The 24,429-nt window shown below is 33.1% G+C and overlaps 1 protein-coding gene across 1 annotated transcript in view; it reads right to left on the reverse strand.

Moving 5' to 3' along the window:
* The window catches only part of LOC140447909 (probable cytochrome P450 6a14), a 40,313-nt gene that overhangs the window by 7,434 nt on the left and 8,450 nt on the right, over nt 1–24,429 (reverse strand). The window contains exon 2 of the mRNA XM_072540832.1: nt 7,217–7,918. Within this exon, the coding sequence (XP_072396933.1) occupies nt 7,217–7,918 (702 nt within the window). The remainder of the gene's footprint in view (nt 1–7,216; nt 7,919–24,429) is intronic.

Here is a 24,429-nt window from a genome sequence, read left to right on the forward strand (position 1 = left end):
GGAACAAACAGGACCGAAAATAATAATGTGCGAATTAGAACAGGCAATTAGAAATGCAAAGACCACAAAATCAGTAGGCCCAGATCAGATACCCACTGAGTTAATTAAATGCATTGACGAAGAAACACTGCATATACTTTTAGATCTGTTCAACAAAGTATACACAACAGGAGTAATACCCCAAGATTGGTTGCGGTCCACGTTTGTAACACTACCAAAGACAGTACATGCGACAGAATGCTCCCAGTACAAAACAATTTCCTTAATAAGCCACTCACTTAAGATATTTCTCAAAATAAAAAATGGAAGACTATAAAAAAAAATCGGTTGCCTGTAAAGTCGGTTTTACGGGCGAAGATTTTACGTGACAACGTCTTTTTCTCGGTAGAATATTTATTAATATGAATATTATTAAATTGCACAATAGGAACAAGGAATTGAATGAAAATAAGAATTGCACAAATTTTAACTATAGAAATATATTTTGTTTACTAAAACATTGTACATGTAAACTTAAACTTAACTAATTTCTATTTGAGTGATTTTGTTGAGGATAGGACGATGATAGGAGAAATAGCATCGCACCAGCGGACCGATCATGTTTGAGTGGGAGAGAGACGCAAGGCATTCGCCGGTCCGGCGGGCCTCTCTCTCGTTCGGTGACTCATCGTAACAGACGTGAGCGGGCGTTACACTTTTTCATGAGTGACTCCGAGCCACAACCTAATTTAAGACGTTGTCACGTCAAAATAGAAGATATAGATGACACCCAGTTTGGATTCAGAGGAGGACTAGGAACGAGAGAGGCTCTGTTCGCTTTTAACGTTCTCGCGCAAAGACGACTTGATATCAACCAGGATCTCTATGTCTGCTTTATAGATTATCAAAAAGCTTTTGATAGAGTACGACATCAGAAACTCGTAAAACTGTTAAAAGAAAAGAATGTGGATAGTCGAGATATACGGGTTATTGTCAATATGTACTGGAATCAAAAAGCAAAGGTTAGAATCGAAAACAGAAACAGAAACAACAAAAATTAAAAGAGGTGTTAGACAGGGTTGCGTGCTGTCCCCATTGTTATTTAATCTGTACAGCGAAGCTATTTTTAAGGAAACAATATCAGAGGAACAACAGGGTATATCAATAAACGGAAAAATCTTAAACAACATAAGATTCGCAGACGACACCACTGTTTTTGCAGATAGTCTAGAAGCATTGCAACGCTTAGTAAATAGATTACGTCAAGTCAGTATCAAATATGGACTACAAATGAACGTTAAGAAAACCAAGTTCATGATTATTTGTAAGCAACATACAGTAGGAAGGCTAGATATCGAGGGAAAACAAGTAGAAAGAGTGAATAACTACAAATATCTGGGAACCTGGGTAAATGAAAACAATGACCAAGGTAAAGAAATAAGAACACGCATTAAAATTGCAAGACAAGCATTTATAAAAATGAAAACAATGTTTGTCAATCGAGACCTTCTTCTGGATCTGGGGATAAGAGTCTTGCGATGCTACGTGTTCTCGACTTTGTTGTATGGAATGGAAAGCTGGACACTAAAAGTGGATAATATAAAGAAGTTGGAATCATTTAAGATGTGGTGCTATAGAAGGATTTTGAAAATACCATGGACCCAACGAGTTACAAACGCAGAAGTGAAGGCTACAAAAGGATTGTGAGGTCATAAAGCACATCAAAACAAGAAAGCTGGAATATTTAGGTCACATTACCAGAGGTGCGAAATATGAGATATTAAGGCTCAAAATGCAAGGTAAAATCAAGGGTAAAAGATTCATAGGAAGACGAAGGATTTCCTGGCTGAGAAACCTAAGAGAGTGGTATAGTTGCAGATCAGTAGATCTTTTTAGAGCAGCCGCCAATAAGGTACGGATAGCTGTGATGATAGCCAACCTCCGATAGAAGAAGAAACTACAAAACTCCTTACTCTATAAAATGGATGTTTTTATAGCCATACGTGATACTTTTAATAATGATCTTACAAGAGCAAAACCGATTTAAGATACAAATGGTCATAAGGGACATTTGAATAAGTTACTATAGTTTTCGATGTAGATATTTTTAAAGTAATAAATAACAGAATTATTTGTTTCTTTTATATTATATATTATACTATTTATATAAAATACTATATTCTGCAGAAGTTACTGATCTAATTTACAGTTTTGCATTTTAATTCAATTTTCCTCCCCTGACTCTTCATCGCTCTCAACTAAATCAACTTAGAGTTCGACTTTATGAGGTACATAACTCTTTAAATTAAGATTTTTATAAAATCCATGGTACCTTGTGCGTATTTTGCTAGTATTACACAGCCACAGTATTCCGTTTAGCTTTTTTCCTTCAAATGTTAATGGTGCATCATACAGTTTCGGTTGAAATTTGATGGTAGTGGAACGCCGTCTTCTGCATTTTCGATTTAATTTTGTCACAAGTTTTAAAAACCATCATCCAATTCGTATTTAAACATTGTATAATTTTTGTGTTCATCCGAACATTTTATTTCTCGTATTTTGCTAACTTTTATTGATTTTTTTCGTTGTCAATTTTCCAATTTTCGAATCAGTCAGTTGTTTAAAGTTAAAAAAAAACTATCTCGGGCGATTTCCGTAACATCATTAACTCTTTCTGTAGTTTTATCCATTCTGATTAATGTGGCCCACTATTCTAGCACATATACAACCTATTGCCTTTTCTTTGAATTTTTAATAACAGCGTGCGTTCTGTTACCGCCGTTTTGATTGTGGCCTTTTTCCAGAAATCTGTCACCCACTATTGTCTGAGTAGAATATTATCGTCTTAATACTACGTTTTGCCTTGAGATCTAAAAATTTACAGAGGCAACTTGCAACTTCATTTGGACCTCTTTTAGCCACCTGCTCATGCCAGAAATAGCTGCAAAACTGATTATTTCCAACATCATAAACTGTAAAGGTATATGTAGAGTATTTTCTTTTGTAGTAAAAATCACTTACGTTAGAAAAGGCGTAGTTAAAACATTTTGAAGGTCAAAGCAAGCTACACACAAGCTCTTACTCTCACAAGGTTCTGATAACTTCTTTGTTTTTCATACGGGGCAATTTTGCTTTTTCAGCATCTCCAGCTATATTAAAAATAGAACAAACGGTACACTGGTGTTTTTTCGTTTAAAGAATTCAATAATAAACAGTTCATTGAAAATATCTTATCTATACTGGCGTGACGTGGCAACTGTAGTGGTGTTATTTTGTTCACAATACTGATTGAACAATCGGTATATTTTTTAGATACTTAGCCCTTTTCAAGGTACATTTTCGTCGTATTTTTACGCGTATAATAAAAAGGTACTACAGGAAACTATATTATGTGATTTTTTACGTTGTCTATAAGTTGTGGTGATAGTTTATGTGGTCTGTTAATGTGTTTTCAACGTTTATCTTCCTCTAATGATCCACCATCTTTCAGTTTTCTTAATTCTGTAGTGATCCAAGTTTCTGTAACGTTAAGGGTTTCCAAGAACATAGTGTTCAATCACAAATTGATCTCTTAATTTGTAATCTCACATTATTCTTAACTTCTTAACATTTTGTAGTTTCACCCTGTATAATTGAAACATTGTTAAATACATCGAGTAATATTTTAATAATTAGAGTCCATTCACCTGCAAATCAGCAAACTTAATAAATTGCCAATAATATATTTTCTAATTGAACTTTCTAAGTGTTTCAATAACGGACTAGATTAAATTGTATTATAAGCTCATAGTTCAAAGTTTGTTAGTATGATAGAAGCAATAACCTCTGTGCTGAGCTAAACATTATTTGTGAGATTATAAATTGGGGATTTGAGCTCATTCGAACGCAGTCTATTATAGAAAGTTACCTAACCAAGAACTAGAGTGTAATTATTAGTAGCTGTCAATAAAACTATAATTTTTACTCCACGACCAATCGGACAATCCGGCATTAGAAAACAATTCGATCCTGATATTTACATCGAATCTGTCCAATAGTTTTGCAAACACGTTGTTCTTGATTTTTCGAATGTTGAAGTAATATTCTCGAGAGTAATTTCTCTATCTGCTCTAGCTATTTTGGTAGCACATTTTATTCTACATGTGTTTGCGCATGGTTCACCCATCTGTCTTCTTTTTATTTTATTACCTTTTCGATTTTCTTGTTTGAGTCCTAGATTTAGACTAGTTTTAGATTTTTCATCCACCCACTCACTAATGTTTCTAATTTTTTCCTACTTACTCTCTCTATCTTGCCCCTGTTTCTTCTCTGTCTATTGTTGGTTGTTTCAGTTATATTGTTATTAGGTTCAAATATTACTTTAGGGATATTTTCCTTTTTTGTCGAAATGTGACATGGGTCATTTTAAATATTGTTTTGAAGCTATTTTCTTGAGGAATATTAAAGTAATTACTATTTTAATGGAAATAAACCATAATTTAAGTTTAAAATAAGTTGATTGACTTAAATAAGTGTCTGATAAATGTCGACAAGTGTTTAACAAGGATTTATTACTACATACTAAAAACTTCCCTCATCAGTGGATAAAAAAAGCCAGTCGGTTTTTAAGCTCAAAAGAATGCGAGGATGGAGCAAGACAGAAGAAATCATTGCCTTAATATTTTAAAGAAAGAAAGAAATTTGAATGATTGTTGTGTGTGTGTGTGTGTGTGTGTGTGTGTGTGTGTGTGTGTGTGTGTGTGTGCTGTTGGTTTCTTTTGACTGTGGACTTAATCCATTAGCCGAACTAAAATTACTCTTATAATTATATCTCTTATACTCATCATATTTATGAATATTTATAACCTATTTGATAAAAATGATTTACAATAGTAATTCACACATATATTATACAGGTACCTACATATATATTTTGGTGAGCATTTTATTTTGTTTTTATGCTATACTAAATACTAATACTACTAATAACTATTAAATTATATATATATATTTTTTTAACACAGCGCTAGGGCATAAACCTGGTTCAACACCTCGGAGGTTTAGGCCCTCTTTGTGTGTTTTTTTTATATTTTTTTTATTTGCATTTCTTTTTTTTTATTTTTTTTATTTACCTATTTTTTTTTAATTTTCATATTTTAATTTTTACAATAAAATTTCACAATTTTAGTTTTATATTAATAATGTGTTTAATTAGGATCTCATAGATACTTTTATCTTTAGTAGCAATCAAAGCTTGTAGATTAAAAGGTATTCTTATATATTGTGTAATATAAATTTGAACTATAAAATAATCTTTTTCTTTTTTTTTTAATTTACAACCTAATATCATATGTTCTGCGGATCCTAATTCTCCACATTCACAACAGTTTTTGCCTGACAGTCCTATTTTATGTTTATGTTGTAGCGTTTTAAATTTGGTGGAATATTTTCGTTTTTCTGTTTGCAAATGAATTTTAAAACGATCAATATATTATGGCATTTTAAGTTGAGATTCTAAATATCAAGTTTTGGTATTCAGCTGTTTTTGTCTTTCGTCGTTAAAACGCAATAAACTGGAATATTTAAAAGTTAGTTGTTTCGAGTCCCCTAATATAATATTGCAAGTCAGGTATACGGTTTTTCTAAGACGTATTAACTGAGAATATTTTTTTTGTCTTTGTTTACATTAATATTCCCCTATTCTCTGTATGTATTGTGAGGTAAAAAATTTCCAGTTAACCAATTTAAAAGTAAATAATAAAGAAGTTTTTTTGTTGGTTCGTTGCTAAGAACGAGGTCAAAAAAGGGTAGATTGTTTGTTTTAAGCTTGTAGGCAAAAACTAGCTGTGAGACGTAAAGGGAAATTTATTTTGCGTTGAAATTTGTAAAATGTAAGGCACTGAAGGAGTCGACATTTAAGCCCCAAGCAGAGCAGACGTGCTACAATGGAGTGAAGCAAGAGATGCCAGAGTAGAAAGATTTTTTTTTGTATTATGTCTTAAGACCGGTTAAGGTGATAATACTCTCTGCAATATGGCAGTTTAAAACATAGTAATCACCATAAGATTTGTGAACCGGCACTGAAGAAATTTGGAAAATTATTATATAGGATGTCCCCGTTGTCAGCTTGCTTCCTCCACAGAAAATAATTCTACATCTCTTGATTGTTCGTCCCTGAGTATGGAAATGGTTTGCTTTGTCCCTGTTGGAGAATATGTCCAGATAGAGTCCCATAGATGTTAACAAGTTTTTTTGAAAGTTAAGTGCTAAACAGTGAAATCAAGGTAACATTTAACATATTAATTTTAAAGTAAAGACAGACATTATTTTGATAATTATTAATAATTTCTTTCGTTAAAATTTAAAAGGATTTTGTAATAATTAATAAATTGTAAATTTTATGGTTTAACTTAGTTGTCATTTTTTTTAATTTAATGCTAACATATGACAGCTGGCTTCATTTGTTTGGATATTTATTTGTTTTGTTTGTTTTAAAAAAAGGTTAATCTCTGTGCGGTAACATTTGAAAGTTTTTGTAGTATCTCCAACCCCTTTGTAAACGGAGTTTGTAAACGGACACATGTAAGTTTTTTATTCTGTATTTGGCAACTATTTATATAGTATATTTTTTGTGCCATTTATATGTTTGATAACTGTTTGTTAGAGACACAAATAAATGTTTAATTTATTGCCCCAACCATTTTGTTTTTATTTTAGAAAATCTCCTAACCTTTTTGTATGTTTACTTTTTAGGAAGAAAGAAACTTTCTTTCCTCCAGCAGTAAGTAACCTTTTTATTTCATTCATTGTGTAGATACCCCAATCCGACCCATTTATTTTAACTTATCCACGACCCCAGCTCTCCAACAACCAACTGAGTGTCGTTCGCATTAGTAGCGTTTATTTTGCTTGCCTTATCTTTGCCCCCATAGTTTCTGCCCCCAATTTTTCTACCCCCATGTTCTTACCCTATGGTAAGCAAAATAATTTCGTTACAATGTTGTTGACTGATTGTTGATCTTATATACAAAGAATACTATCCCCAACTTGCAGTACAACTGAACGCAAAATCAGATCTGATATAAATAAGAGAAAACTTCTTTTATATCAAGGCGAAGGATTTGCCCACAAAAATGTTTTGACATTTACTCTAAGAAATTTTCTTGAAAACTAAAGATATCATTAATATCGAAAATATTGTATATACTTGTTCCACCATGTCTGTATTGCATAAATATAAAAAGACAAAGACACTTACCATAAATCACTTGTTCCAAATATTTCATTTCCATTATTGCATCGTAAGTCAATTCATTATTGTGCTTATTTAACACAGTTTTAATTTCATCTCTAAGTTTTTTCTGAATATATTGATTTCTAGCTAACTCCAACAAAGCAAAACTTACAGCAGTTGACGACGTTTCAAAACCAGCAACAAAAAATAGTAAACACTGTGCTGCCAGTTCATTAAAAGTTATAAAATTAGCGCCATCTTTTTCATCCTCTTGCTTGAATATAAACTTGTCGTCGGCAACTTTTCCTCGATTTTTCAATTGCAACAGCAAGTGCATAAAGTCCTTTGGGCTAATCATATTTGTTTCCCTATAATCAATAGTTTTTTGTACTACATTAAGAAAAAAATTATTAACGTCATTAGGAAATTGCTTTATATTAAGAAAATTTATAAGTTTCAGCGGTAATATAAACGTAAGTATCTCTTTGAAACGTTCAATAGCATTTAAATCAAATAACTTGCGTCCTTTATGCCTAAATTCTTCGTTTGGATTTTTTAAAGAATTACATTCTAATCCAAATCCAATTGATGCTATGACATCAGTTGTAAATCTGGCTACTACGTCTTTTATATCTAATACTTCATTAAATTTAGCATGTTCTTCTAGAACTTCATATAATCCCTTAGATGTAGAACAAAGAGTTTGAAACATCATTTTAATTTTTCCTAAAAATATGTATATATAAATTAATTAATAAGTTAGTGTCAAAATAACTGTAAAAGTTAAAGTAAACATTTTAAAGTTCTCCGCGAAATTTTGTGATTTAATAAGTCCTGAACACAGCTTAGTCCTATTTGAGAATTAACAAATTAACAAATTAACTCCTGGCTGCTTTTATTCGTAAGTTGATTTACTTATGAGAACTAATATGTGGATAATTGTTACTGGTCATTAAAGTGGGACGAAAAAGGCAATTTTTTTTTTATGGAAAATGCAGTTGGCTTAAAAAAAAGTCCCAAAATGAGTAGATAATAAAACATTTTTTTTGGTTTCAATTAAAAAAAAATAGCCGCGTCCCAAGACGTTGAAAAAAATTTTTTTTTGATAAGGTGATCGGGTTAAGTGTAAATCTGCGGCAAGTGTAACCTATAAGTTTATTTAAATATTATAAATGAGTTACCGTGGTGACATCTACAAAACAGTAATGGCACTATAACAGTTGTTTGTATGTGGTTTGTTAAACTTTAACTACTGGTTTTCAAGCTTGATATAATTAAATCATAATTAAATCTTGCCTATAATAGTAGCTGGTAAGTAAGTTCATAGTTCGAGGTATAGTTTTAGTATAATTATTATTATACTTGGTCATTTCTGTCTCTTGGAGTTTCAAAATTTAATAAGTAGTACAATTATATTCTTTGTTGTCAATTCTTGCATCGAATTTGAAATCAGTTGCGGTTTGAAGTAAAAAGGCAAGTAAGTACACATGCCCCTCAGAAATAATTTGGCGGAAAAGTATAACCGGTAGCATAGGGAAAAGTATAATCCTGCATGGTATACCTTAGAGGAAGTGGGTACTGTTTAATAATACATAATTATTAAGTACTTAATAAACAGTACGTACTTTTTCTAAGGTAAATCATCGGAAACAAATTTTAGGCCGTACAATTTGTTGCTGACCATTTTCTTATTTTCAGATCACTCTTGTGCTTCAAAATGGTTCGCAATTACGTCCGGAAAGAGCAAAAGCCCAGTTATCAGCTAAAACTTTAAAAGTGGCTGTAGAAGAGGTCAAAAGTAAAAGAATTAGCTTCTATAGAGCAGCAAAAGTATATTACATATCCAAAGCAACACTTTTTACTCATTTAAACGGAGGAGAAAAAAGAAAAACTTAAACACAAAGAAGACCCACTGTCCAATATCAAATCTTCATAATTCATATCCGAAATTGGACAGTATAATTTTATCACCCAGTAGACCGAATGAATGTATTTGTTATTAAATACACACACGTAGTTAATTAGGTTACATACACATTTGGTCAATTATAAATAATAATTTGGACATCAGTCAAAAGAACTGACAAAGTTAAACAATTTACATAAATTAAATACACATATCACGCTAGGTACGCGAAAAATATTGACCCAAATAGAATTTATATAAAACTAATATCTCTTGACTAGAGAAGCATTCAATCAATATTCACTCAACGAACATATAGTCTTCAACGATCAACTTCATCAGTCTCTACTCAAAGTAATCCCGGGTCTACACCCATAGTGTACGTCTCAACAATAAACTCTGCTACTATTATTTGGTGTTTCCATTACAACAGAACGAACATCTTCACTGAGCCAACGAAGGGAATTTGTTCATGGTCCTATCGAGAAACAGAATACTTCAAGGAAGTTTGAGAGAGCCTATACAGTCCACGACAGCAACACCCTCAGTAGCAGAGAGAGACCACTAGACCCGGGAGAACGAGAGCAGTACCAAAGCCAAGAGCCATACTAGAGCCGAGAGCAGTACCAGAGCCGAGAGCGGTACCAAAGCCGAGAGCCATACTAGAGCCGAGAGCGGTACCAAAGCCGAGAGCCATACTAGAGCCGAGAGCAGTACCAAAGCCGAGAGCCATACTAGAGCCGAGAGCGGTACCAAAGCCGAGAGCCATACTAGAGCCGAGAGCGGTACCAAAGCCGAGAGCCATACTAGAGCCGAGAGCGGTACCAGAGCCGAGAGCAGTACCAAAGCCGAGAGCCAGACTAGAGCCGAGAGCAGTACCAAAGCCGAGAGCCATACTAGAGCCGAGAGCAGTACCAAAGCCGAGAGCCATACTAGAGCCGCAGAGCAGCCAAAGGACAGGACCGATTGCAGAACCCACCAGAAGCGAGGGATCCTCAACGTCTAAGAACACAAAAAACCGTAAGTTTTTGAATAATTACAAAATCTTCCAACTTTTACAATCTTACAATTAAACAAGTTTTTTTTTATTACAATTTAACAATTTAGAACAACAATCTCCACTCTATCAATCGTATAATAATGTACTTTAGAATGCATACCATTTAAATAATACAGAGAATTGATAAAACAAAAATAAACGTCATTCACAACTATAATTAACTAAACAGTAATTTTGTACGACAATTTGAAAAAAGAAACGTTCATACATATAGCTTGCTTTTAATTACAATTAAATATTTTATTTCGAAAAATTAAAATAATTACGTAGCAAATAATTTCATTTATTTTGATAACAATATATATATATATATATATATATATATATATATATATATATATATATATGTATATATATCATTATAAGAGTGTGTGGATTACATCTTGACCTACCTCAATGCAAAGAATAGCACAGCAGGCAAGGTCAAACTCATATTTCGCTAAATTGCACATTCCGATAGAAAAGAAAGTGTTATAATACAGGTATACTTATTTAATACATAACGTACATTTAGTATTGTCTAATATATTTACCGCTGAATGTAAAAATTTTAAAATAATCATGGAGAGTCTATACGTTAAGCAAGCGGAATTAGGAACAGAAATAGTGAAACTCGTTTCAAATACAAAAAAGGATTCCCAATCTCGGAAAAATCAACAATACATCCGGGATAGACAGGAAAAATTAGAAGAATATTGGGCAAAATTTTTAAATAACCACGAAAAGCTGCTAGAAGGGGGTATAACGAAAGAAAAATATTTTGAAACAAAATACTATGATCAGGTATTTAAGACATACATTGAGGGGAAAACCCTGTTGGAAGAATATGGAAGGGTGCTGAAAAGAGGAAAAGCACCGAAAGTAAAGGAGATACAGATAAGAAAACAAAGAATCGAGGAATTATTACGGCCAGAAAATGAACAAGACTTGCAGGAGGATGAAGAATTGCAGTCAGAGTTAAGAGAATACATGGAAAAGGTGAATACACTAATGATTGAAGCAGCAGTAAATGAGGAACTGGACGCTACAGATATTGGAGAAGTAGAGAGAATAAATCATCTAAAGAGGAAAGTCAGGGAGGTTTTAAAGAAAATAAGGCCAGGAATGCAACGGCCAGAAAGCACACAGAGGAGGGACGGTGTGACATTGCCGCAGGTAAAAATCCCTGTGTATGAAGGCAGATATGAAACGTGGAGAATTTTCCACGATCTGTTTACTGAAGTAATACATGAAAACGACCAGTTATCAAACGCAGAAAAAATGCAGTACCTAAAAACTCAAGTAAGAGGGGAAGCCAACAGAATGATACAACACTTAAACATATCCGAGGCCAACTACGAAGTGGCCTGGAACATGCTAAAAGATAGGTATGAGAACCCAAGGATGATATTGTTTAAATTAATAGACAGGATGCTACTAGCGCAGGAGGTAAAGGAATCTTCTGCTACAGCATTGAAATCACTACATGACACCTTCCACGAAAGTCTGGAAGCCATAGGAGGGTTAGGAACAGACACGGAAGCGTGGAGCCCATTGATAGCCCGAATTATCATAACGAAATGGGACAATGAAACTAGGAGGCTGTACGAAAACCACATTGGAGACAGTAGAGAGATACCGACGTACAAATCGACACAAACATTCCTACAGCGAAGATTTCAGACACTGGAACTGCTGGAGTCAGAAAAAAGACAAGAGAAGCAAGGAGGATCTCTTAGGAAACCAAGAACACATTGCGTGATATGCAACGGAGATCACGGAGTACCGAACTGCAGAGAATTTCAGGAACTCAATGTAAGAGACCGGAACAGGATGATAAGAGAAAAAGGATTGTGTACAAACTGCCTAGCACATAAAAAAGAAAAACAATGTTATTCACAATATAGGTGCAGACACTGTGGCGGAGACCACCACCATATGTTGCATTATGAAAAAGTAGAAGACAAAGCACAAAAACTAGAAACCGAATATAGCACGTTACGAATACAAACGATTACATTACAAGTTATGGACTTCATAAACGAATATACTCAATTTTACGAGGGAATATTAAACCTTCACTATAACCACGGACACTTCATTGATATAGTGAAACCGGGTGAAATAACCAAATTAATAGGGAAAGCAGGGCAGATACTGCCTCAAGGGGTCGAAATACGACGACAACCCATTATAGAAACAGAAGTCAGTCATGACGACAGATATATAACAGTCATCGGCTACTTCATAGTGACAGGGAAAAATAAGTACAGCATGCTCAAAGTCACGGCCATACCACTTAACGTTGAGGGGTCGGTGTTGCGCACATTTGTCGCCCCAAGGAATCTACTGGTCGTAGATTATAACACACTGCACTACTTCGAATTGACCACGGAAGATAGAGAAAGGTGCTTACTGTTGACAAAGGCGCAGATAGCGTGCTCACCAACGGCTATAAGAAACATGGATACCCAACCAAACTGCATACTAGAAGAAATTTATGAGCGATCTAAGAATAGCACATGTCCAGTGGTAGCCAGGACAATACAGACAGCTCAATGGAGTAAGATGGGTACTCCCAACCTCTGGCTAGTTATCACGCCAGTCACGATACACATATCCATTATTTGCGATGGAAATCGGAGCGAAAGAGTACTGGAACGAGTCACATTCCTGAAGCTTTCACCCAAATGTATCGCCCAAACAAAAAATATTACATTACTCCCCACTAGCAGTGGGGTGGACAGAGCAGTGACGAGTTACCTGAAGTCGCCAATCACTCCCGTGGCCCAACTGGTGGCGAGGACACCCCGCAAGTTTAACACGCCTCTAAACACCTACCTTGACATACCAGGAGGAGAGCTACGTCATGTGTTACTTGAGGAGGAGAGTCTGGAACAAGAAATGACGCATACGCAGTGGCGATCGATTCACGAATCTAATTGGCATTATTTTGTGGCCACCGGGATCATTACTATAATGGTAATAATTGGGATACTCACGTTATGGAAGTACCGTCCTGTTGCACGACTATGTCGTTCAGGGAATCCACAAACTCAGACTAACGAACAGGAAGTACCTGTATTAGTTAGTAATCGGCACAACAATGTACGGTCGACTTCCCAAGTTGACATCCCACTTTCCACATTTTCATCCAATTGCCCTAATTTTAATCTAGAGATAGAGTCGGACATTGATAGCTAGGGTACGGTTGGAAGATTTTGATTATTCTTAAACTATTTATAATTTATCATGTTTGAATTTTACTATGTTATGTAATACTTATATGTAAACTTTGAGTATTGACACTTGGGCCAGATTGCCCGATTCCGCAGTATGTCCAATATCAAATCTTCATAATTCATATCCGAAATTGGACAGTATAATTTTATCACCCAGTAGACCGAATGAATGTATTTGTTATTAAATACACACACGTAGTTAATTAGGTTACATACACATTTGGTCAATTATAAATAATAATTTGGACATCAGTCAAAAGTACTGACAAAGTTAAACAATTTACATAAATTAAATACACATATCACGCTAGGTACGCGAAAAATATTGACCCAAATAGAATTTATATAAAACTAATATCTCTTGACTAGAGAAGCATTCAATCAATATTCACTCAACGAACATATAGTCTTCAACGATCAACTTCATCAGTCTCTACTCAAAGTAATCCCGGGTCTACACCCATAGTGTACGTCTCAACAATAAACTCTGCTACTATTATTTGGTGTTTCCATTACAACAGAACGAACATCTTCACTGAGCCAACGAAGGGAATTTGTTCACCCACCGTACTATCTTCAGATGTTAAAAAAAGTATTGCAGATGGAATTAGACAAATAACCCAACAACCCAAGAAAAAAAGCATTGATCCTTTTTTTACCAACAAATTTTTTTAGTTGCTCAAACGTATTTTTAAAAATCTCAGTTCTAGCTTAAAACAAAATCTTGATGAAACAACTCGTTGTCTCTCCCATTCAGGTATAGTCACGTTCAATGACCAAATTATCCACAAGGATTTATTTGAGCCTGAAATTTGTCAGCGGTGGATAAGTCATTGCAGAGAAGTCAAAGATAATCAATAAGATATGGTGAACATTCATGTTCAAACAACCACTACCTCAACTAAAATTGACGATAAAAAAAGTATCTTAGTAGAGAGATACTATCATCATTAAGCCCAAATACGCAAAACCATGTTTATATCGGGCAAACACAAGAAAGAATTGAGTCATCAGTATCAGCTAACAGCACACAAAATGATGTTAAATCAGAAACTACACAAGAAAGTTCGTTTGGCTTGAGAAATTTTTAAGATGTTTTATTGGAAGCTATTAAACAAAAACCTTTAACTAGTATGAAAAGATAACGTGTCTGTTTTGGAGCAGAGGTAATTACTTCTGCCACTAATACAAAATGTAAAGGCTAAAAAAATAAAAAAAGACAACCTCAATTCAGTTAATGTATTCAAAGATAAAAAAGTCAAAGTCATGCAAGAGAATAATTTACGGATCAGAAGAGGAGTGAGATAAAATATTTGATTTCGTTCAGAGTAAAATGAACTTGAGTTACAAGAACAAGATAATGATTTCATGGAGTCCTTAAATAAAAAAATTTCAGCAATCAAGGAAAGACACTGTCTGCTTGTTATGATTGCTGGTAAAAAAACTACCATGCACATTGTTGGTCAGGTTGTAGATGGAATTTCGAAGAAAGATAGGTCATATAGCATAAAATTAGGAAGGACAGCTTCCAAAACTATTTCGACTTTTAGGTCGTCAGTAGTAGGATGATATTAGACTCTTCGCAGAGTGGTAGAAATGTGGTACCTACATGTGGTAGAAATAATCAGTTAACGTTTGCAGTAGGTTTTGATGCCTATCAACTGTTAGAATAATTTCTCGTTTAATTTTTTTCTATCCTTATTTTTTTTATTAAAATTGTTCTGAAGCTAAATTTTCTCAGTGGAGAAAACATCTTATTATTTACGAACCCACAAAAAAGAACAATAGAGAGCATTGTGCAAACTTGAATTGGAAAAGTCTACTAAGATTAAACAAAACATAAGCAAAGGGAAACTAAAGGCTTTAAGCTGAAAATTTGAAAACAAAATTTAAGATCTAATAACAAACGGACCTCTTACAAAATTAACAAAAGATTTAACTAAGCCTTCGAAAAACAGAATATGTAGAACTTTATTCAACTTTAAAGATTGTTTTCAAAAATTATCAATGAAGATTAATTACAAATCTTTACAGTCAGACTATGGAATATGGAATTTAATTCAAATAATGTGTTAGTGAGCTTTGACATAATTAGTTTATTTACAAATGTACCATTAGATAAGACTTTGAATATAATCAACACAAAATTAGAGAGTGATGATATATTGGCCACTAGAACAATTCTAAATATATCAGCTGTAATAGAGTTATTGATATTATGTACTGATAATACCTATTTTTAAATAAATAATGAATTCTATAAACAAAATTTTGGTCCAGCAATAGGTTCTAGTTTATCTCCATTACATATTGTATTTGCTGATATATTTATGGAAGATTTTGAACCAAATATTATTTCTAAAGAAATATTTAAACTCACAATATGGTGGAGATATGTATATGATGTATTCTCAATTTGGCCTCATGGATACATTATTAAATTATATAAACGACAAAGAAGAGACAATAACATTTACGATGAAAAAGGAATATCATAGCACACTAACTTTCCTGGATGTTTTATTGTCTATAATACTCAGATGTATTGAAAACCAACACACACCAATAGATATCTAACTTAAAAATTAAATCACAATATCATATAACATATAACAAACCAGGAAAACTTAAAAAAGATATGAAATCAAATCAACATTCAAAACAACAAACACATTGGGATCTATTTTATCTCAAATTAAATCTAACAATGAACAAGAGAGAACAAAGAATTCTATTTATAAGATACCTTTTGAATGTGATCAATTTTATTTAGGTGAAACATCAAGGCCATTAAATGTTAGAATAATTGAACATCAATCTTATATTAAAATTAGAGAATTTGATAGATCTCAAATATGTAAACACGAACGGGAAAATGAACATAGGGTTCAATATAACGATTCGAGTATAGTCTTAAATGAAACAGATGATAAGGAGAGAGAAATCAAAGAAGCGGCTCTAATTATGATAAATGAGACCAATTGTGTCACAAATTTGTCGGCGGAATGCAGTAGGATCTGGTTACCCATATTAAAAAAGGAAGTTAATAAAAAAGAAATACCAACATTACTAAGTTGGTAACATGTCGGGGATACATAATTTATATTTTTTAAATAACATATAGTCCGTCTAGAAAGTATCCGGAATTTTATATTTTTTCTAATTTTAATAGATTTCCTTTTTGTAACATTTTAAGACAAAAGTAATGCATCAAGTAGGTTGTGCCGATAGTAGGTTATGGACAAAATCGCATGACAACACCATCTGTCAAATATTGTTGTTTGTAAACAGTCTTAAGATTTGTGAAATAATGTCTCAAGTAGAAAAAAGAAAAGCGGTGGAATATTTGTATAGAAAGGGTGTCCGAAACGATAAAACGTTAGTGCAATTGACTGAACTCGGAAAAAGTGCAGTGTATGAGACAATAAAAAGGATAAAAAATGGCATAGATATGAGACATAGACCAGTTTTGGAACAGGCTTGGAAATCAATTAACAATAATAGTGTGCCCAGAAACTGTCCGCATGTCACTGAAAAAGCAAGGCTACATATCAAGGAATCCAAAAAAAAAATCCCTACAATGACACCTCTGCAAAGGCAACGAAGAATAGATTTTTGTTAACGTTTTCGAGAAGATAATTTTAATAATGTCTTTATATCTGATGAAAGTTGTTTCCAGATGCAAATCCTCTAAAAGTTCTATTAAGAGAAAATGTTACCGTTCAAATTTCCAAATTTCCCACTAAAATAATGATTTGTGGAGCAATATCTCAGCGTGGTGCTACACCTCTCTGTATAGTTATTGGTACTGTTGATAGTGCGAAATATTGTGACATCCTAGATGGTTTTCTTTTAGAAACAGCTTATGTTTTATATTCAGAGGGTTGGCGTTTTCAGCAAGATAATGCAAGATGCCATACTTCTGCTTATGCTCAAGCTTGGATGCAAGAACACGAATTGGCAACAATTCCGTGGCCAGTAGCATCTCTAGATCTTAGCCCGATTGAAAATATAAGGGGACTGATGAAAATTGAAGTGGAACGAGCAGCGCCACGAGATAAAGAAGGTTTGATTCGGTCAGTTTTACAGGCCTGGAACACCATTACCGAAAATTATGGCCTTGACCTAGTTTCGGGTGTACCTGGACGTTTAGTTAAGTGTTTAGATTTAAATGGAGGTTGTATAAGTAAATGAGCTGAATTATTTGTTGAAATTTTATATTTCAAGTGATAGAAATAAATACCGTAAAATTATAATTCTGCTTTCTTTTTTCCGGATACTTTCTAGACGGACTATACATATAAAATCAGAATTTGGTGTTTATTAAGAGTAAACTAAATGTGGAGAGTAAACACTTATCATGTCAGATGGTTAAGTTGTACTGATATTGTACTCCTATTTTTTAATAAAAACAAGTAGTTTTATTAAATAGTTTTTTAAAATTAAAGTGTTTATCTACTAAATACTACTACGTAAGTCATCTATACGTAAATATTATTTTATTATTGTGAAAAGAAAACGTCAAATAATAAATATACACTACCGTACAATCATTTTGTGAGGTTAGCTGCTATAAGTAGCTTATAGTAGCATGCGGTTGGTTTGTCACTTACCAGAGTCGAAGTAAGGCCTTCGCCACCGCAGCTTAAAATGACTTCACACAATGTAAACACACCTTCTATTTATCTTACAAGCAATTGTATTTAGTTGTATCGATAATGCTAAACTGCACGATTATCTCATTCCTTTGGGCACAATCATCAACCCAAAAAATATTATTTTTTCATCTAGATTATATCATAATAGAATCTGCATGTATTTGGCAAATAAAACCGTAGTAGATAACTTCATGACACAACATGGCTCTATAAAAGTACTCGGCGAAGTTGTAACAGCGCGAAGACTTGTTTCTCCAGCAGAAAGACTAGTTTTGCCTGGAGTCTGCCCGTCAATTCCTTATCAAGTATTAGTTGAAGAATTACAGAATATCGGTTTAAAGCTTATTTCCCCAATAACATTTCTGAAAATTAGCTCGATTCTTCCCGAATATAGTCACATGTTGAGATTTTGGAGGCAAGTTTATATAAGCCTTATAACATCACCATATTGGTGGATGGATATAATCTGGAATAAATTCCATATTCTATTCTAATAAATTTCGACCAAATACATTACCGCATATTTTTGTCACAAGGTACAATCATTTGCTTTATTTGCAAAAATACAGGACACATATCGTCCCAATGCAATAACAGTTCAGCAACGGAATCAACTCATATTGAGTCAAACAATGAAGCACCAAATTCAACATCTTCAACAAGTATACCACAAAAGGTACCAAACACCCAGTAGTCATCAAGTTATCCATTATCAAATCCGAGCATATCACCTACACCTACAAATCTCCATGACAAAGAAATTACTAATACTCCTACTCATAGCAACACTTTCAATCAACCTCATTCAGCGGCAATACCGTTTTCACAAACTTCGAAAGCAATATCTATCAGCTCCTTTTCCATTAGATACAACTGCACAAAATTCTAATAAAACTGATACATCACCACAATTTTCTGAAACAACCATTTCAACCAATCTTACAAATAAAACTTCAAGCTCGACTTCTGTCACTACCAATGAGTTTGCTCCAGTACTTCTAAATGTAATAAAGCTACAGCATTTAAGTGAAAACTGTAATAGCAATTGCGAAAACGCAAGTTCTTCCATAAAACGCAGTATTGGTGAGATCGACACGCCTCCTTCAGACTCAGCAATTTCATCAGAAAATCTGTTTGCAAAAACCAAACCCTCTAAACCAAAAAACCGCGCTCAACCACCAACTGTCCTTATTGATTGATAATGTATAAGGCTTCCCCGACACTATTAGCGTCGTTAAAGAATTTACAACTGATATGGCTGGTTTACCCCATCTTTTACAAAGCAACTATCAATATGCAAATGATAGATCTACAAAAAGCAAGTTTACAAAACTTCAAAGGAAACTACACAACTATTTAGGGAAAGAGATTTCTGACTTGAATAGTGACTCTTCTGTAGACAATTGTTCAGTATCATCTAACTCCGAATCTGTTAACAACGTTCAACTCGATACTTCAATGGAACATTGATGGATTTTTTCATCGTCTCCCTATACTCTCTAAACTCATTAAAACACATTTTTCCGAAACATCCTCTTAAAAAGTTGCGCTAAAATACCAGCTTTCCCAAGCTCATGAATATGGAAGAAGCGTCCAATTTTTATGGGTTCTCTCACACGTCGGAATAACAGGAAATAAAGAAGTTGACAGGACTGAACGAGAGGCAATTTTAAGTGATTTGTCGGAGCCGATAGAAAAATGTGTTTTCAGTGATATAAAAGCTTATTTTAAAAATAAAGTGTTGTGTTTGTGGCGAAATGAGTGGTCTCAAACTAATAACAATCTAAATAAAATGAAAAATAATGTGTCTCAGTGGTTTCCATCGTCGCGCAATAGATGAAAACAAATTGTGCTTGCGCGTTTACGTCTAGGATATACCAAATTAACGCACTCCTACCTTTTTACAAAGAAAACTCCACCTATATGTGATCAGTGTAACGTCCGATTAACAATCGAACACTTTTAAATAATTTGTAGTAAATATGACCAAGAAAGAGAGCGCTACAAGATCCCAAACGCTCTACCACAGGCTCTAGGTCAAAAGTGTTTCTGTGACAATATAGTAAATTATCTCAGACTCATACATATTTTGTACAATCTGTAGCTGTTTAACTTTGTTATTTATATTTTGTTCCGTCGCTAATAACAATAACCTTTTGGTGGATGCGACATCTTTGTCTAATAAAAAAAAAAAAACTTATCATGTCAGGATATTATTATGAGGTTTTAAAGGAGAATTTTACTGTCATCATGGCATGTGGTTGTCTTTTTACATACTAATCTCATGCTATGATGTTTTCTGACGGATATTCTGAAGTTGAAGTTGATTTCATGCAATCGAATGAACTATCTTACAATAAAGTAGTCCCAGGAATGCAACTCAGCAATATTTACAGTATTATTTTAAAGTCGTCTACTTTAAAATGTATAATAATGTATAATATAAATGAGAGATAAAATTAAATTATTAGAAAAACTTTTCACCAAGTAACAAAAAAGAAAAAGTAGTAGAAATACTTATACCCCAAAAAGTTTACGTGTCCTGTGTTTAAAAACTTTCCGATAAAAATATAGATAAACACGATGTGACTCTTATTTTGAACGAAATTCCTACTCCACGTTTAATATTAGGGGGCTTTAACAGTCATAATCAAATATGGGGTACAACAAGTACTAACAGTAGAGGTAGGGTGATAGAAAAGTTAGCGGCACTCGAAAACTTAAACTTATTGAATGACGGTAGAGCGACTAGAATGGATATCCATACAAGAAAAATTTTAGTTATTGATCTTACCCTATGTAAATCAATCATACCTTCAACATTTCTCACTTATTTGGTAGTGATCATTTCCCTATAAAAATATCTTTTCCATCAGCCTATAAAAAATCCTAAATGGAACGTCAAAAATGCCAACTGGAACAGTTTTCAAATTTCAATAGAACCCAAAACACAATCTATAAGAAAAAAGGAAATTACAGACATAAATTGAAACAGTACATATTTTCTGTTCTAAATTAATCGACGTTGCCAATAAACACATCGGAGTAATAAAAACAAACAATAAACACATCCCACTTCTATTGTGGAATAAAAAATGTCAACAAGCTATAAAAGCGTACAAATCTGCCTTCAATAGGTTCAAAAGGAATAAATCAAACGTCAATGTGATAAATTACAAAAAACTTAGAGCAGAAGCTAGATATATTATGAAAAATAGCAGAAAAGAATCGTGGAAAAAGTTTGTTAGTTCAATAAATAGTTCAACACCAACATCTTTTGTCTAGAAATTATGTCAGACAAGTTACAGGAAAGAAATATACTTCCAAAATTCTATTTTTAACACAAAATGGAAAAATAATAACAAATACAGCAGAAATTACGAAAATATTAGCAAACCAATATGAAAATAATTCAGGTGACAACAACTATCGTGATGTCTTCCTGGAAATAAAATACATCAAAGAAAAATAATTAATGGATTACGATAATTATACACAAAACTCAATATAGAACCTCTTTTCAAAAACGGAGTTAGACGACGCACTTAAAGAATTTAAGAAATCTGCACCAGGCCCTGACAACATACCCATTATTTTTTTTTTCAGAATTTGCTCGAGAGTGTCAAAGAGTTTTAACTACAAATATATAATCACATATGGTCTAAAAATGTATTTCCTTCCAGTTGGCGTGAAGCCATAATTACTCTATAACTAAAAACTGACAATGACCGAAGTACAGTACCGATTCGAACTTCGTACAATTAGGACGTTAATAATTTGCTCCGTTTGTACACAGAACCAACCGGTTTTCGATTTATTTGGGTTTTTAGTTTAGGTGTTTGTAAATAAACATATACATTTAAAGTTATACAGTTTGTTTTAAAAGACTCCCCTAATGGGGGAGTCTAGTGACCCTAGGACTTGTGCGGGTGTGTTTTTGATAAACAAAGAGATCAGTGCAGTTGAAAACCAAATTCATATTAGTAACGTCGAAATGGACACGGATATAAACTCATTAAAAGGCAATCAAAACATGGGAGAAAAAACTTCTGATAAATCACACACAAACGAAACTCGTCTGTTCAATGTTTTGTCAGATAAGTATAATTTTAATATTGTTCATGTTTATATAGAAAGTATCAACAATGACAATCTAGGACGTTTACATCCCTTATCAATTGGCCATATCCTACATAAAAAATTAAAAGTGCCAAATATAATTGAAATAAAGAGTATTGGTAGAAATAGGATTAAAGTTATATTAAAAAATTTAAAGGATGCAAACGACTTAGTACAAAATTGTAATTTAAAAAATGATAATCTAAGAGCTTATATACCGAATCTTCTTTTGGAAGTAAAGGGTGTTGTACGAGGTGTAGATACACAGTTTGATATGGATTACTTGTGTGAAAACATTGAATCGACAGCGAAAGTACTACAAATTAGGAGAATGCACCGCAGAGTAGAAGAAAATAATGAGATAAAATATAAACCTAAATAAATGATTATTGTCACATTCGAAGGAAATATTTTACCTGGACAAATATCTATTAACAGAGTCTTTTTTCCAGTTGAACAGTTTGTTGGTCGTGTAACACAATGTTACAATTGTTTGAAGTTTGGGCATGTATCCAAACAATGTAAAAGCACTTCTTCCTCATGCATTAACTGTGGTTCAGAAAAAAATCAAAATCACAAATGTGAACAAAAAGATAAATTCTGCATACATTGTAAAACCAGTGGACATGTATCTATAGATAAAAAATGCCCTTATTATGACAACCAAAAGAAAATTAAAAACATTATGTTTAATTATAAAGTTTCATACACTGAAGCAAAATCTTTTAGTGAGTCTTCTTTTGCCGGCTTTACAGGGAATAACAAATTCTCACTTCTGACTAACCTTGATGAAAATTTTCCTTCTTTAACTGCAAATCAACAATCTCGTTCATCCGAACCTATTTGGCCAAGAAAACATCGTTTACAAAATAATATGTCTCTAAGTCAACCTAGTACATCTAGGAATATAGATCATTTTGAAAGCACTAGAAAGAAACGTAAAGCAGGATCTCCTATCACGTTATCTCCCACTCAACCTCCTTTATTTCCTTTTCAATTTGGTCCATCTAAATCACTATCATCCAATCCACATAAAACAAATACTAATGATATCGAATTTATTAAAAATAACCTGTTTAAATCTTTATTTACATATTTTGATAATTTTTTTAATAAAATACAAACTATCGATGATATAAAAAATATAAATAACGAAACTCTTAAGCATGATATTAGTCTAGTATTGGAGGATACTTTTACAAATAAATAATTTTCTTGAAGATTATGCAATGGAATGCACGTTCTGTAATATCTAATAAAAATTCTTTTATCCAATTTTTATCAGAAGAAAATGTAGATATTGTTTTATTGAGCGAAACTTGGTTTAAAAAAAATGTAGCGTACAGCTTTAAAGGTTATAATCTCATCCGGAAAGATCGTGATGATGGCTATAGTGGAGTAGCCATTCTAGTTAAAAATACTCTCAATTTTAAAGAAATAAATATCCTTAGCAATTTTAATGATGAAATTCTAGTTTGTGGATGCGCGGTAAATTGTGGAAAAAATTCGATTAATTTTTTATCAATTTATCGAGCACCAAAAACTAAAACTAAAACAGATGATTGGGTTAAAGTTTTTTCTCAAGTAAAAGCTCCCCTTATAATAGGTGGAGACATGAATGCACACAATGTATTATGGGGATCTAAAAAAAGTGATAATATTGGAAAGCAACTAGAGATGGTTGCAGATGATCTAGAGTTAGTAATATTAAATACTGGTGGACCTACATGTTTGAATCGGCCTGGTGTTAATGATTCTATGTTAGATGTTACTTTCAGTTCTTCAGATATTGCAAAAAAAATTACATGGTCTGTTTTCTTAGATACACTTGGTTCGAACCATTACCCTATTTTAATAACAGTTGCCAACGCCTCCCATTCAAATGAAAAAATTTTACCTAAAAGTAAATGGAATAATAAAAAAGCAAACTGGAAACTGTATACAGATGTTGTAGACTCTCTCTTTGAGAATAATATGGAATTTGAAAACACTGGCGAAAAGTATTGCTTTCTTATTAATAGCATAAATGAGGCTGCAGAAAAGGCAATACCTGCTTTTAAACCTTTCACTAGCAAAAATCATCTTCCGCCTCCATGGTGGGATAATAAATGTAGTAATGTTGTGAATAACAGAAGACAACCAATTTCTTCTATAAAATGTTTTGACGATTCCTTAGAAGAACAATTTTTCGATCAAATTGCTCTACCGTCTGTAAAAAATTGCAAAACTTTTGACTATTCTTCCAATAAGCAATATCATTTTTTGTTGGAATC

This window comes from Diabrotica undecimpunctata, chromosome 8 (assembly GCF_040954645.1).
Source record: "Diabrotica undecimpunctata isolate CICGRU chromosome 8, icDiaUnde3, whole genome shotgun sequence".
Taxonomy (NCBI): Eukaryota; Metazoa; Arthropoda; class Insecta; order Coleoptera; family Chrysomelidae; genus Diabrotica; species Diabrotica undecimpunctata.